At 46.2% G+C, this 15,012-nt stretch overlaps 1 protein-coding gene across 1 annotated transcript; it reads right to left on the reverse strand.

The window, feature by feature from the left end:
• Nucleotides 1-3,094: 3,094 nt before the first annotated feature.
• Nucleotides 3,095-14,680, reverse strand: C8G (complement C8 gamma chain). The gene is made up of 7 exons (XM_054997211.1): nucleotides 14,490-14,680; nucleotides 10,959-11,107; nucleotides 8,450-8,520; nucleotides 7,244-7,336; nucleotides 6,061-6,162; nucleotides 4,461-4,499; nucleotides 3,095-3,349 (listed from the first exon to the last, which is right to left on the reverse strand). Exons 1-7 carry the CDS (start codon nucleotides 14,628-14,630, stop codon nucleotides 3,324-3,326), a joined length of 621 nt encoding a protein of 206 aa, XP_054853186.1. The 5' UTR covers nucleotides 14,631-14,680; the 3' UTR covers nucleotides 3,095-3,323.
• Nucleotides 14,681-15,012: the final 332 nt, after the last annotated feature.

Raw genomic sequence — 15,012 nt, forward strand, 5'->3', positions numbered from 1 at the left:
TTCTGAGTTCCACAGATCCAACTTTTGTTTCGGCAGCCACAGCAGTTAAAATTAAATGGCTGTTAAAAAAATAAAGAAGAGCCCAAATGGCCTCAGAATGCCTCCATGGGGGGAGAAGGGGCTCCTCCCTCCCTCCTCAAGCCATTTCCCCATGTCACAATAGCACAGGGGGTCCCCTCCCCTGTTTTTACTGCTCCATTTGCACAGAATACTCTACATGGAGTATGGGCAAAAATGGGGAAAACTCACTCTCATGCTATTTTGACATGGGGTGGAAATACACGTTATTAAGTACCTAGGGATACTCAAGTGCAGGATTGTATGTGCGGTCCTCAATTCACTGCAGGCTGTTCTTGCTCAGTGCACCTGAATGTCACTTTCACAGGAGCTCCCTTTGTGTAATCTACAAGTGATTCTGAAGGGCGAAGTGCCAATTCAGCTCTGTTTTCCCTGCTAGAACAAGTACTACAGGCTCCTTTGACTTGTCAATTTGCATTTCTTTAAGGTGTGAGAAAGTGTCAAGATCTGCATTTCAATTAATGGAGGTGGGAGGAACTGGATACTTTTAGTAGTTGAGTAGGAACTGGTATCGAATGCATGAATGTATTCACACGGAGCAAACTGAAGTGTGATTGTGCGAGTGAGTGCATGGAAAGTGGAGGGGGGACATGTGAAGTTAGGTTCACTTGAGCATCTCTAGGTACTTAGTAAAGTGTATTTCCATCCAAAGGAAGGCTACAGGAAGGACTGCCTATTGCACTATGATGAAAAGCAAAGGGGGGGGGAGAATCAGGCCATCTTCTTCCTGGAGGGCGTTTAATTTCCTGACAGATTTCAGCTCAGCACATCATGGGCATGCAAGAAGAACAGAGGGCAGGGCGCGGAGTGTTATACATGGATTCTGAGGGGTAAACAACATCTGCGCACAGTAGGAGCAGGACTGACAAAACAGCCTTTGCTAACCCCATCGCTCAGTGGGGAGGGCCTTGGCACAGTCCTGCCTGTGCTGTCCAGAAACGGCCTTCTCAGCAAAAGCCTGAGCATCCCGGAACATTCCAGCCTGGGGCCAGCAATCGGGGAGCACCTGATGCCGTGGCATTGTTCACACTGTACGCTGATGTGAAGGCAATCCCAGGCCCGGATGGGAGGACGGGGCATTTTTTTCCAGCACCAGAATTCCAGAACTTAAGTGCATCTTAATACAGGGGAAAGTAAAAGGGAGATAAAAGGGAGATTGTGATCCCCCAGCAAACACCCCATTTTCTGATGGACCACTTGGAGTATGCTGGTTGCTGGGATTTTTATACTGAAAATTATGCCGAGAGCCCATTGGTCCAATCCAATAACACGCTTAAATTTTTAAAGCAAATGTTTCATTCTTGGGATCGTTTAACTCAGATTAGTTAAGGCCTAGTGACACAAGTCCTTGCAAATGAATTGAAAAAAACAAATAAATGCGCACTCTCTCACGTGCTCCACAGTGGGCCGATTTCAGCCTATTTGAGGCCAAAATCAGCCCGTTGTAGAGCACAGGAGCACTCTCAGAGTGGCATGATGAGCCCTGGAATGCTCCTGCGCTCTGCAGAGGGTTGATTCTGGCCCAAAATGGGCCAAATCAGGCCAAAATTGGCCCACTGCAGCGTGTGGGAGCATGCCTTGGAAGGCCCATTCCCCCCCTTCCCCCCCCCGACGGCCAGGTAAATTGGGGGCAAGAGGTGGAGCGGGGGATCCCCCTCCCCCAGCAGGGGACCAACAACCCTACTTGACTGCAACATTTCCAGCCACAGCTAGCATTCTGCTGAGAGATACTGAGGGGCAGGGACAGTCACACCTTCACTTCTGGTACAAATGTGAGACAGCGTGGTTTGATTCCCCACTCTGTCATGGAAACTTGCGTGCTGGCTGATCCCGGGCAAGTCACATACTATCAGCCCAACCTACCTCACAGGGCTTGTTGTGAGGGTGCAGCGGAGGAGGGGAGAATGATGTAATCTGCTTTCAGTGCCCACTGGGGAGAAAGGTGGGGTATAAAATAAAATAAAAAGTGGCGTTATCATGTCAGCCCAATGCTGGAATGCACGTACGTGCTGCCAACACAACTCCACCCCTTCCCCACTTAACTTTACCCTCCCTCAAAAGTTTCGTAAATACAAGAGCAACTCTTGCAATGCAGACTGCATGAATGGTTCCCATTTCATTTCTTTTTATATCAGTTGTTGTTTTGATCAACCACTTTGCTTCTTGAGCCCTTCTTGCTGGTTCTGCAGATCTTTTTGTTTTTGTGTTTAAATCTGGCAAAATTTTATTATGAAATGTATATAATATTAACACTCAGTATATGCCCCAATTATACTATCTATCACATTTATTGCTCCCATGGTAATAAATAGGTTTTACAGGAAATCTTCAGTACGAGAGACCAGAAAATGGGGGCAAAAGTAAAACCCCCAGGTTTACAAGGGAGAAGGTTAGGGTTGCCAGCTCCAAGTTGGAAAATTCCTGGAGATCTAGGGGATGAAACCTGGAGAAAGTGGGGTTTGGGGAGGGAAAGGACCTTGGCATGGCATAATTCCATAGAGTCCACCCCCCCAAAGTAGCCATTTTCTCCAGGTGAACTGATCTCCGTGGCCTGGAGACCAGTTGTAATTCCAGGAGATCTCCAGCCACTACCTGGAGGCTGGCAGCCCCAGAGAAGGTAAACCAAAGCAGAGATTTTCAGGTTGCAACCTCGGGTATGAGCTTGCCAGGCCCAAAGCAAAGGAGTGCAAGCTTATTAGCATACTCTTTGCACCTACCTCCAGTCTTTTGCAAGGTAACTATCACTTAGACAGAGAGCTCAAGTGCTGCTTGCTGGGACTGGCGTTTAGAGTTGCAGATGGCAAACTCTGTAGAAACTGAACTGTTTGCCCAAAACAGACCACTTTACAAGGCTACAGTTTCTTGGGAGCGGGAAGGAAGCAGATTTAGCTGATATTCACCTAGGCTGTACAGATAGCTTTTCCAAGACATCTTTATCTGACAATGTATAAGCAGGATGGAAGACTGAAATTTAGATGCTCCATTTCAAAGCAAGACAAAATGAACTACAAAAGCCTTTGTATTTAATAACCCAAGTTTTCTCACATCTACTTTAATCATATGTCAAGATTCAGGGAACAGCAGACAGAAGCTTCAAAGGTAAGGAAAAGAGAATTTCCAGACAGATGATGAGCTGGGTATAGACAAAGCACTGTACTTAGCAGGGCGTGGCCTGATTAGACGCAGGCTGGTTCCCTCCAATGCAGCCCTCTGCAGTCAGCTGCACTCCGCCTCCTCCATGGCCTTCAGGATGTACCCTTCAACTTGGTCTCTGAAAAAGAAAAAGAAGAGACTGGCTGCTGGCAAGGGGGGAAAAGGCTTCGCCTCTAGTTCCAGGCCATTGCTTCTGCCCATCCAATCAGGACGCAGAATTCAGATTCAAGTCCAGAACAGCCAGAAATTCTGAGGTTACCAACCACCAGGCATTCTCCTTGCCCATTTGGTATCATCTCTTTTGTAAAATAAACCAAATAGTGGGAGAGGGGAGGGATAGTAAAAAAACACTGACCATACACCCTGATCCACACAGCAGCCCATGCCGAGCCAGCCCCAAACTGCCAAGCTCAGACCCAAATCCTTGTGTGTGCGTGTGCTGCCTTCAAGTCATAGCTGACTTATGGCGACCCCTGCTGGGGTTTTCATGGCAAGAGACTATCAGAGGTGGTTTGCCATTGCCTGGCTCTGCAACCCTGGTCTTCATTGGAGGTCTCCCATCCAATTACTAACCAAGGCCAACCCTGCTTAGCTTCTGAGATCTGTCGAGAACAGGCTCACCTAGGCTATCCAGATCAGGGTACCCAAATCCTTAATGTCTACCTTTTTGTCAGATCTACCTCCAGGTTCTACACCCTGGGCAATCAAAAGCATCCCTGCATCTATCCAATGAGAAGCCCCCAGGCTCTAGCCATAGCCAGGTATTTTCAGAGAACGTGACAGTCAGAAGCAGAGACAAGGAGTATAAGAGAGGGGCTCACATGATGGAATTGTACCCTTTTCTGGGACAACAGTTTCTGCATATCACAACTGTATAATCAATAAAAATAACTATAATTCCACATCAGAACAGACCAGATTGTACACCAGGAAAACTTAAGCCTGCCACCTGCATGCCTTATGAATATTATTTGCATACATTAGCCTGCACAACAGGCGTTTAGTCTGATTCCTGTAGTCAAGTAGCAGGCAGAGCATGCACTCTCTGCCCACTGGGGATCCTTTGTAGCTTTTCTTGCAACAAGACCTGAGATTTCACCAGGTGTTGCCCCCATATACTTGTAGAAAGAAACTGAATATATGATGAATTCCTCATGCAACATAAACTGCCCAGCAGACTACATAATTGGGGGGCAGGGTGACAGGGTGAATCAAGAAGTCCTGCTCACCATCGAGGACGTGAAACTGGTCAGCTGACTCACAAAACCCTGCAGACACAAGAAACAAGTGAAGCAATTAATAATTAAAGTAACATGATGGGGAACTCTGCCCCTGACCCCCAGTGTGCAGCTCCAAACTGATCCAAACAACAGAGATACAGCACTGAAGGTGAATTTCTGGCATGCAGGCGGAACAGATGTTGGAGCCCATTTGTTTGTTTTCTTGTTTGCTTGCTGAAGTCCCATCGAATTTTTTGTTTTACCTCCAAGGTGCTCAGGGCAACATATATGGTGTTTGTCTCTTGCCAAGCCATTATTATTCAATGCTATGATGCACTCTGCTCATGCTCAGGAGCTCTTTAACAGCCCTTCACCTAGTCTGTGGTGCAGAAAACAGTTTCAGGGCAAATCCCTGGTGAATTACAATTAGGCATCATTATTACATTGAAACAAAGGATGGAGGAGGATAAAGATCAGGAGTGTCATTTCAAGGGCTTTCTACACAGGTAATAGGGTTTAGCATAGGATTGTTCAGAAAGCTACTTGGATAAAGCTTTAGGGAGCTTTAGATATAGTTCATACTGACTGTTACCGTAGGTAGGATCCTATTATGTAGGACTCTATATTTAAGTAGGGTCCTATGTTTAGTGTGTCATGTTAATATTCATGCTTTTTTTCACTTCTGTTTTCAGATTTCTGGTTGGTTCCAGATCTCCACAATCCAAATCTTATTGCATTGTTTACAGGCTGTCCCATCCTATCGATGTACTGACTTACTCGGTGTAGTCCACACCTTGAGTCCTAGTGAGAAAGGCGGACTATGAACAATGTAAATAAAATAATTTTTTTAAATCCACACACACTGTTCTCTTAGCTTTGTTTGTCTTCACTGATGGTTTTAAATAATTTATTTCTTTTTCTTCAAGCCATTCTGAAAAGCAGTCCCAAAGTTCTTTGCAAGTGCATAAGTAAATAAGATTCATTTTCCTCTTTTTACCCTCTCTCCCCTTCTGGCATTTCAAAAGCCCAATGATGCAGCAGCTGTTGCTCAAGGAGACCCAAGCTATCAGTGGGCGTCAGCTGGGGACTGCTCAGAAGTGAATGGAGAGAAGTGTTCTCTGGTCTCGAGCATTGCTATTGGAAGAGGGGAAATGGGCGAGGCTGCAAAGATACAGGAACATCTGCCTTACACTGAATCAGACCACTGGTCCACCTAGCTCACTGTTAGCAGCGGCTCTCCAGGGTCTCTGGCAGAGAAAGGTTATTTGACACTTGCTACTCAAGATCGCCTTTAACGGCGATGCCAGGGATTGAACTTGGGACCTTCTGGGTTCCAAGCAGGTGCTCTGGCCAATCCAGTTCAATTTACAAGAATGTAATTTTTGTCCATGAGCCTAGAAAGCTGCCTTATCCTATGAGAGTGCATCAATCTCTCTAGCTCAGTATTTATCTGTTCTGACTAGCAGCAGCTCTCCAGGGTCTTTGGAAGAGAAAGGGCTTCCCAGCACCTTTCACTGGAGATGCTGCAGTGTCTCTGCATGACGTGCAGCACATGCTCCATCACTGAGCTATAACAGCCTCACCTTCCAGATCATTCACATGATCTTACCGTAAGTGGGGAAGTAATAGGTGATGTCCTCGTTGAGTCCCACACCAGCCACAAGCTGCTCAAATTTAGCCACGATGGAATCGCTGACCTGGACGGTTCGTCCTTCCAGAAGGACAAATAAGGAGACGTTACAACCATGCTTCTCAAAAGGGCTGACATTTGTATTTCTGAATTGTAACAGGTTTTAAAAGCCAAACTTGGAGGGTATAAGAGTGTGTAAAAGTAAGTATACTGCCCACTTGTGTTCACACTGATCTAGGAATGCCTTCCATGCAGCAGGCAGCCTCCTCCAAGGGCGAGTCATTCTACCAGAACTATTAAATGCTGCAGTTCTACAAAGCTGAAGTTCCCCACTCCTTGCTGAGAGTGACTGGATGGCATTCAGAATCAGAACAGCAAGTGGGGAATCATACAGGGAAGCAGCAGGCAGCCTTCTCTGCAGATGTTTATCTCAAGTTCACAGGAGCTTTTAAATTCTTTAATTTGTCCATTTCTCTCGGAACAGTGAAACAAATACAATCACACACGTTCTGAAGACTTAGGGGCACCGGCCTTTGAAAAAGGGGGCAGAGGTTTCTGTCCATTCCCCCCTCAGTATTCTAGAGGGTCTGCTGAATCCCAGGGGGGGGGATCAGGGGGCTCAACAGGCTCCATCAGGAGGGAGGAGAAGGAAAGCCCTTTTCTGTAAAGCCTGGAGACCATGTGATACACACTCAGGGCCAAGCTACAAGTGACGAATGACACTTGAACGGCAAGTGAACAGACGCACGTGTATGTTCACTTGCGCTCCACTTGATCACGTAGGAGGAATACACGTGAGTCTGTTCACTTGCCGTTCAAGTGTCATTCGTCACTTGTAGCTTGGCCCTTTGATCTTTACTCTGTTCTTCCTCTGCTGAGCTCAGGGAAGTGTACACAGCTTGTGTGGTCTTTCACTGATGTGCACTCATGCTCATGTACAAGCACATGTTCATGATGGCTGCACACAGGAGCATCGGCGACATCGGAGAGAGAGAAGCAGAGAACTGCAGATAGGAAACCACAGAAGGACAACTTTCTGTACAAAATCAGAATTTAAAAAAATTAAGCCACAGGGGGGTTCAATTTTGGAAAGAAAAGCAGGGAATTTGAAATAGTACAAGTAACCAAGCAATGCACAAGCCATTTCCAACAGGGTTCCCACCATAAAGCTTCACAGAGATCTGCCGGGACTTCTGATAGAAGACGATGGCGTAGCTGCTGTAATCAGTCTCCCCAACGACCACATTCACCGGGCCTGGTTAAAAACCACAGACCACATGAAGGAGAAATACCGTTACCAACTAAATCACCGCAAAGTGAGCGAGCTTTCAAGATCAACACCCACTACGGGGAAGAGTTCTGTTAAGTAAACCTTCTCCAACTACATCCCTGTTATTTGTTTCATGGCATCCAACCTGATGAAGCATTCAGTAACTGAAATCAGAAGATCACTCGCTACTTTGGGGTGCTCGATTTGGTCCTGAGAAAAGACAATCGCACTGTAGACGAACAAAGGCCTGCAAAATCTGGCTGGAGTGGATCTGTCTAGCTCACCATCTTATTCCTTACAGCCAGAGGCCCACAACAGGCCAAAGCTGCCCCCTTTACCTGGAGATCACCATCCAGCCCTCCCGGCTCATAGCCATTGATAGAACCACCCTCTTGAAATCTGTCTAATCTCTTTACAAAGGGTTCTAGGCTCGCACTAATGAAGACGTGTCAGTTCAGTTCCTGGATGTAGGTCATCAAAGGGTTGCTTCTTGCTGACAAAGTCTCTCGGCTCATGAGCAGCCCAACAGGAAGAATTTCAATAGGTAAAGCCTGGTGCAGTATATAGCAAGGCTCATGTTGCAAGTTTGGGGGAGCCTGGTTCAACTCTCAGCTCAGCCACAGACTCACTGGGTCGCTCTAGGCAAGCCACTGACCTCACAGCTCTGCAACAGGACGATAAGCATATCAGCCTACCTTCCAGGGCTATTGTAACACATATTTTATACAAAGCACTTTGAACATTTGGAAATACACTGCTTTAACCATAAAGACAGTGTAAGGAAAAGCTCCATCAGTAGTTAATGATGTTGTTGCTTTAAGGAAAACATGAAGGGCAGGGAATCCCTTTCTTTTAATCTTTCCAGAGTTTTCAGCTGGAAAATAAGAGGCGCTCAACTGAATCAGCACCAGGATGTGTCAAGCTAGACCAGCTTCCCGCTGCCTGCAATGGCCAACCAGACGCCCCTTAAGGCCCACAAGCAGGGACACAGAGGACAAAAGCTCCCCCCACGTACAGATTGATGCCATCACCCCTGGCAGGCAGCACTGAGAGAGACGGTGCCTCAGATCCCAACCCTGCCGCTCTTCTGCAACACACCTCTCAAGAGGAATCTGCCTGGAGCCTTGGCGGGGGGGTACGACTGCTTGATATTCCAACAGATGCCATCCCTGCAGACACAAAGGAAAAGACAAGTACACACACACACACACATTCCAGTGACATGCCACCAGCTGATGTGAGCCAGATGTGGCTCCTCTCACACAAGCCCCATCTAGGGATGGCCACCTTCAAGAGCTGCTTTTCCACATGTCCAAGAAAGGGAAATTGGGGCCATTGTAGAATTCTTCACAGCAGGAGCACAGTATATTCCCACAGCACTTCAAGAGTTTATTACCAAGATACTGAATCAGTTTTTATACGCAACAACATTTTGCGCGCAAGTGTCACTCCTTCTATGGAATGAATTCATTTAAAATTCTTGAGAACAATTGTTAAAGTACATAGATGGGCACCTTCTACGTAAACGAGATAAGGCTAGTTTTCTAATCTAACTAGTCTTATCTCATTTACAAATTCAGCCTGGTTAGCAGCCTTCAGATACAGAACTCAACTACTGTTCATTAACGATCAGAACAATTTTCCTTTGAGGCCTCATGAAGGAAATGGGCTGCCTTGGGACTTTCAATTTCCTTTTAAAAATCATAGGGGGCCAAGTAAAGCTACTTTAATAATTAACATCCGTGTAAAGGATATTGCTTTTCAAGAAACAATGACTAAAGCTTGTAGCGTATGTTCTGCTCTTTGCTTTAGCCTCAGTGATCCAAAACCAACCCGCACATTACTTATCAATATTAACTGTCCTAAGATACCGCTATGTGTTTAAGCTGGCCAGATTTAACATGCTTCATCTGCATTGTTGACAGGAGGTATCCAAATATTCCTTCTAACCAGAGATTTTGCCCTTGTTCCAACAACCTGGTTGAGTTGTTGGTTCATGTGTTATTTCACTGTAGGTTTTATGTCCAAGTACACACAGATTTTCTGGAACCGGTGTTCGTAGTATTAAACGTTTCTCGGAACAGAGGATGTTCAAAATGCTAGTAGTGGGAGTTAACCACTACTCTGTAGCCAAGTTTTTGCTTTCTGCAATGAAAATATGAGCAGTTAATGTCCCATGTATAAATTGTTTAGGTTTTTATTTTTAAAATGTGGTTGGATTTGGATGAATATAACTGGGCTTTGTGTTGGTTATTAATTGTTGATAGTTTTTGTGTTTGTATGGCTTCTAGGCTGCAATAAGGATTGTACTGTACTGTACTGTTCCAGAAAGCAAAATTAGAAATAGGTTGCATGTATTGTGCAAGGCAGCATTTCCAATGGTCAGTTGGACAAAAAGGAAAAACTATTTCATCCATCATGTGACTTATGGAAATCTCTGCTACAGGATGTGATTGAAAATGAGTTAGCCTGAGCCATATTCATGAGGAGTGAAACCTCAGTGATGAGGCCCAACAGAAGGAGGGCAGGAAACAACCGAGTGCCTTGCCATTGTTTCTTGATCCAGGTCTCCAGCTGCCCGTAGGTGGGGCCACCCTCTGTGAAAAACATTTTCATGTATTTCTATTCTGTTTTGGTTCCTGGGAGCTGTTTTGGAGGCCAGTTTTGGCTGGAAAACAGGTAAAAGTCAACAGCTTTACTAGACTTTACTGTGACACTGAGAGATCTCTGTCTTTTGGTGCTACACCTCTGAAGATGCCAGTCACAGCTGCTGGCAAAACCTCAGGAACTATAATGCCAAGACCACGGCGATACAGCCCGGAAAACCCACAACAACCATTTTACTAGACTTTATCAGCCTATGAAGATGCCTTAGATGGAGTCAAGCCATTGGTCCATCTTGCACCGTATCCTCCACTTTGATTGGCAGTTGCTCTCTGGGGTCTCAGGCACAGAAAGATCTTTCTCAGCACCTGAGATACTTAAACTGGAGACACCAGGGACATTACTTTAAAAAAAAAAACACCATTGATATCCTGCTTTCCACAGAATCCAGGACCTCAAGGAGACAAACAATTAAAAATACATTAAAACTATCTTTATAAACAATACATTTATGTAAAAACAGCAATTAATCATGAAAGAGGGTCAATAAAGAAATGCCAGACAAAACCACAGAGTTTGCAGTGATTCCCAGAGCTACTACCATTGCTTCTGGGTTTTCCCCAGAAGTAAAGTCATTGCACTCACAATGCCAGCCCTGTCACCACCCCAACCCGCCTGCCAGTTGCCGGGCTTGGCCTGCAACCCTACCTGGTACTCTTTGGGGGGGAAAGTGGAATAAAAGTATGTTAGGCTCACAGAGTGAGGTTTCTTTCTGTACATCAGGGATTCAGCTGCCTGAGACAGAAGTTGGGGGTCTGGCACTTGCCCTTCCTTTTCTACAAATTGAGCCCCAGCTTGTATGCTGTCAATCTGTACACGTATTGAAAGAAACAACGTACTGAAGGAAGAGGAGCACACAGTCTCAAGTCAAAGGCCAGCAGACGGTCACACACAAGACACTCGACAGGTACTGCTGATCATCCCGGTTCACCCGAATACTCACAGTGGGCGGAAGGTGTTGACCAACAAGGTGCTCGGAGGGGTTGTGCTGGTAACAGACACCATTATGTTCACTGGTTCCAGTCTATGGCTGTTGTCTCTCAGGTAGCTACACCTGGAGGCTACTCCAACAAGGTACCATTTCCCAGCAAACTAGAACGAAGAGACACAATCGACACTGAACAACATATAAAACTGTCTTCTGCCGATTCAGACCCTTGAGTCCTAACTCGAACTTGTCACAACTGACTGGCGGCCATTCAGTCTCAGACAGAGAATGATCCTTTCCAGCAGCTGCTCTCTGAGATCCTTTCAACCGAGGTGGAACTTTCTGTGAACAAAGCACGTGTTTTCCTGTTGAATACAACCACATCTACCACTCCCACATGCCTCTCGCCTAAGTCTTGAACAGGATTTGAACTTACAGCTGATACTATGTGCAGTTCAAGGGTCTTGCTGGCCAGTATGGCACCAGCCCAACCAGAACAGCCACATTCTACAAGGCAAGCAGTAATTTAAGGTTAGTAAACTGGAGGATCTTCCATCCATGATCTGGCAAGCTCTCCCAGGCTCCAGCCATAAGGTAGCGCTGCCTTTGGCTGCCCAATTCCAGACTGGCTCCACCTCCTTTCCCAGTAGGTTCCTTCGGGCTCGTCTTCCTGGCCTAGTTTACAGGGACAGCATCTTTCATACAAAAGTAAGCAGCCCCAACATGAGGGGATAACTCTTATCTGCAGACATTCAAATGTATGTTGTCCTAATGGGGCAGTGGTGGGAAGGGCCATCAAGCTGAGTTACAGCAAACCCGGCTGGGCTTTCCAAGGCAAGGCACTCGCACAGAATACTCCAGGTGGAGCAGAAAGTGCAAGGGGTAAAGCCAACCTCCCATACTATTTCGACACAGAGAAATGGCTTAAAGGGGGAGGGAGGAGCCCCTCCTCTCCTGCAGAGGCATCCTGAGGCCATTTGGGCTGTCCTTTACTTTTTAACGGCCATTCCCCAAAGCTGCTGTGTGGCTGGAGGGAACCTCAGTTGGGCTGGGGAACTCGACCCTGGTTTGCCATTGCCTGCCTCTGCATAGCAACTTGGGTCTTTGCTGGAGGTCTCCAATCCAATTACTATACATGGCCAAACCTGCTTAGCTTCCAAGATCGGCTTGCCTAAGTTATCCAGGTCAAGGTTTTCTGACTTTTTAAAAAAATAAGACCCACAGTTCAAATTACTAACAGGCAAATTAAGTGTTGCAGCTGGATACAGAAGTCTGTACAACACCAAGGGTATTTATTTATTTACAAATTCTGTACCCTGCCTTTCTGCCCCATGTATTCAAGAGATGAGAATGTGCTCCTTGGATTCCTTTGTGTATATATTGTGAAAAAGGTCACTTTCATAAGCTTCCATGAACTGTTACTGGTATGTTTATGGCAGAAAGAAAAAAAGCTGTAAAATATTAGAAGGGGATTTAAGACAATCTGAGCTGGCTTTCAAAGGTCTGGGAATTCTTTGGGTCTCGCCAGTGCCAGGAGGGGGGGATCCCCCCCAAGAACCCCTCCTACTCACGCATGCATGCCACCTGCAGTTCCATCACGAATGAAAGGTAGAATAGAAATGGAAGATTTAGTGAGTTTGAGACCAATTTCCTAAACCTTCAGTGACTTGAACATTTATGAATCCAGAGCAGTTAGCCGTGTTAGTCTGTAATTGCAAAATAGTAAAGAGTCCAGTAGCCCCTTTAAGACTAACCAACTTTATTGTAGCATAAGCTTTCCAGAACCACAGCTCCCTCCATCCGATGCATCATCCGATGCATCGGACACAGAGAGCTGTGGTTCTCGAAAGCTTATGCTACAGATGCATCGGACATAGAGAGCTGTGGTTCTCGAAAGCTTATACTATAGATGCATCGGACGCAGAGAGCTGTGGTTCTCGAAAGCTTATACTACAGATGCATCAGACGCAGAGAGCTGTGGTTCTCGAAAGCTTATGCTACAGATGCATCGGACGCAGAGAGCTGTGGTTCTCGAAAGCTTATACTACAGATGCATCGGACAAAGAGAGCTGTGGTTCTCGAAAGCTTATGCTACAGATGCATCAGACGCAGAGAGCTGTGGTTCATGAAAGCTTATGCTACAGATGTATTGGACGCAGACAGCTGTGGTTCTTGAAAGCTTATGCTACAGATGCATCGGACGCAGAGAGCTGTGGTTCTCGAAAGCTTATGCTACTATAAAGTTGGTTAGTCTTAAAGGTACTACTGGACTTTTTATTATTTTGAACATTTATGAAGACATTCAAAACTCATCTTTTTTTAATTTTACTTAATTTATACTCCGCCTTTCTCCCCAGTGGGGACCCAAAATGGCTTACATCATTCTCCTACCTTCACTTTATCCTCACAACAACCCTATGAGGTAGTTGTGAGAGAGAGTGAGAGGCCCAAGATCACCCAGCAAGCCTCCATGGCAGAGAGGACTGATAGAGTCTTCCAGTTCCCGGTCCCCCAGTGGGAGCGAGGGATCCCCCACTCCCAATCTCTGCCCCCCCTCGCTGCTTCTTACCTAGCCAGTTTGGGGTGAAAGGTGCGAGGAATGGGCCCGGGAGGTCTGGAGCACACCATGCGGTCCAGATCCTTTGTTGTCACACTGGGAATGACGTCATTCCTGGCGCAACAATGAAGGCTTCAGAGTGCACACGTTGCATGTGCACACACCCAAGACACCCCCCGCCCCCGTCCCCCCCATTTGGAACCTGGGGGGCCTGGCAACCCCAGTTGGTCTCCCAGATTCTATCCCAACCACTGCACCAGACTAGGATTTTTAAAGATGAAATTTGAGAGTTTCAAACTGGAACTAAAATCCCTAGTAATGCTGCACTGTCAAGCAAGGTTACCTACAGTGCAAACATTGTAAGACCAAAAAGGGGGCGAACGTGGCACCTGGCTTCTCCTCTTGCCCCCGTGGCACCTTGATCCTGTCAGAGGCCTAAAGCTGCATTGAGGTTGCTTTTGTCAGTGGCTTGGCGGGAAGGTTTCTGCTAAGTAAAGGAGAGATAAGGAAAGATAACCAGGAGGCTGTAACAATCAACACATTGTGAAGGGATAAAAAGTACGAGTTCATAGCCCGGGTGACCTCCCTGATAGGTCAGCCAACACTTAGAAAGAGGTTCTTCTGGAACCTTCTGCTCTGTGAAACATTCTGGAGCTTTTACAAATAAGTAATTGTTATCAGGGAATAAAGGAATGGCCTTTTAATTGGAGCCAGGAGATCATTTTGGGAAGGGGGGGGGATATTGTATGTCAAGATATGGTGATTTATTGTTAGAGAATGCCAGGCCATTGCCTCAGTGGTTTCAGAGCTTCCTCTGAATGTTTGTGAACAACATGCTGTGACATTACCAATGACTGCAAAAACACGGCTTGCACAGAAGAGAAAGTTTTTAATAGATTTTTTAAAATGAGCCTTCCTCTTTTCCCTTGTGAGAGCAAGGGTGGTTTTAGCTGCTCCACTAGCCTAAAACACACATGCTACATTCTCACCTGGCTGGGGTTAAAGTCTGCTTGAGCACTGATCTTGTCAATGGGACTCTCCGGAGGGGAGGGCTTTCTCCGGCGCTGGGCATAGGAGGGAGATGCAAGCAGCAGGCCCGAGAGGACGACAAGGAATATGGTGGGCGCCATGCTCAGACTGTAACGATCCAGTAGACACTGGCAAGCAGGATGGGGAAGGCTGGCTGGTCATTAATCAGTACTGCTGCCCTTCCCGGAAGAGATCAGAGGCCAGGGCAGGCACACAGGGCTGTTTACCCAAAGAGAGCAAACTCCTAGGAGGCCAACAACAACACTGATTTCCAAAGTCTCCAAGAGCATGAAGCCAACATAGACTGGATGTTTGTGCATATGTTCTATCAGACTTGCATTTTCCATCTCTTCAAAAGTTCTGTTCTATGCACACACAAACACACTAACCACGGCTGTTCACAAATTCCTGCCTACCAAGAAAAGCTGAATACACATCCAGGTAGGATTCTGTCCGCTGACCTCATCCAAACAAAAAGCAAGC

This window comes from Eublepharis macularius, chromosome 14, assembly GCF_028583425.1.
Source record: "Eublepharis macularius isolate TG4126 chromosome 14, MPM_Emac_v1.0, whole genome shotgun sequence".
Lineage (NCBI taxonomy): Eukaryota > Metazoa > Chordata > Lepidosauria > Squamata > Eublepharidae > Eublepharis > Eublepharis macularius.

Coding starts and splice junctions, on each gene's coding strand:
- C8G (XM_054997211.1), bottom strand. CDS start 14,630: ATGGCGCCCACCATATTCCTTGTCGTCCTCTCGGGCCTGCTGCTTGCA. Junction 8,521..10,958: donor GTCAACACCTTCCGCCCACT/GTGAGTATTCGG, acceptor TTGTGTCTGCAG/GGATGGCATCTGTTGGAATA. Junction 7,337..8,449: donor AGGCAGATTCCTCTTGAGAG/GTGTGTTGCAGA, acceptor GTTTTTAACCAG/GCCCGGTGAATGTGGTCGTT.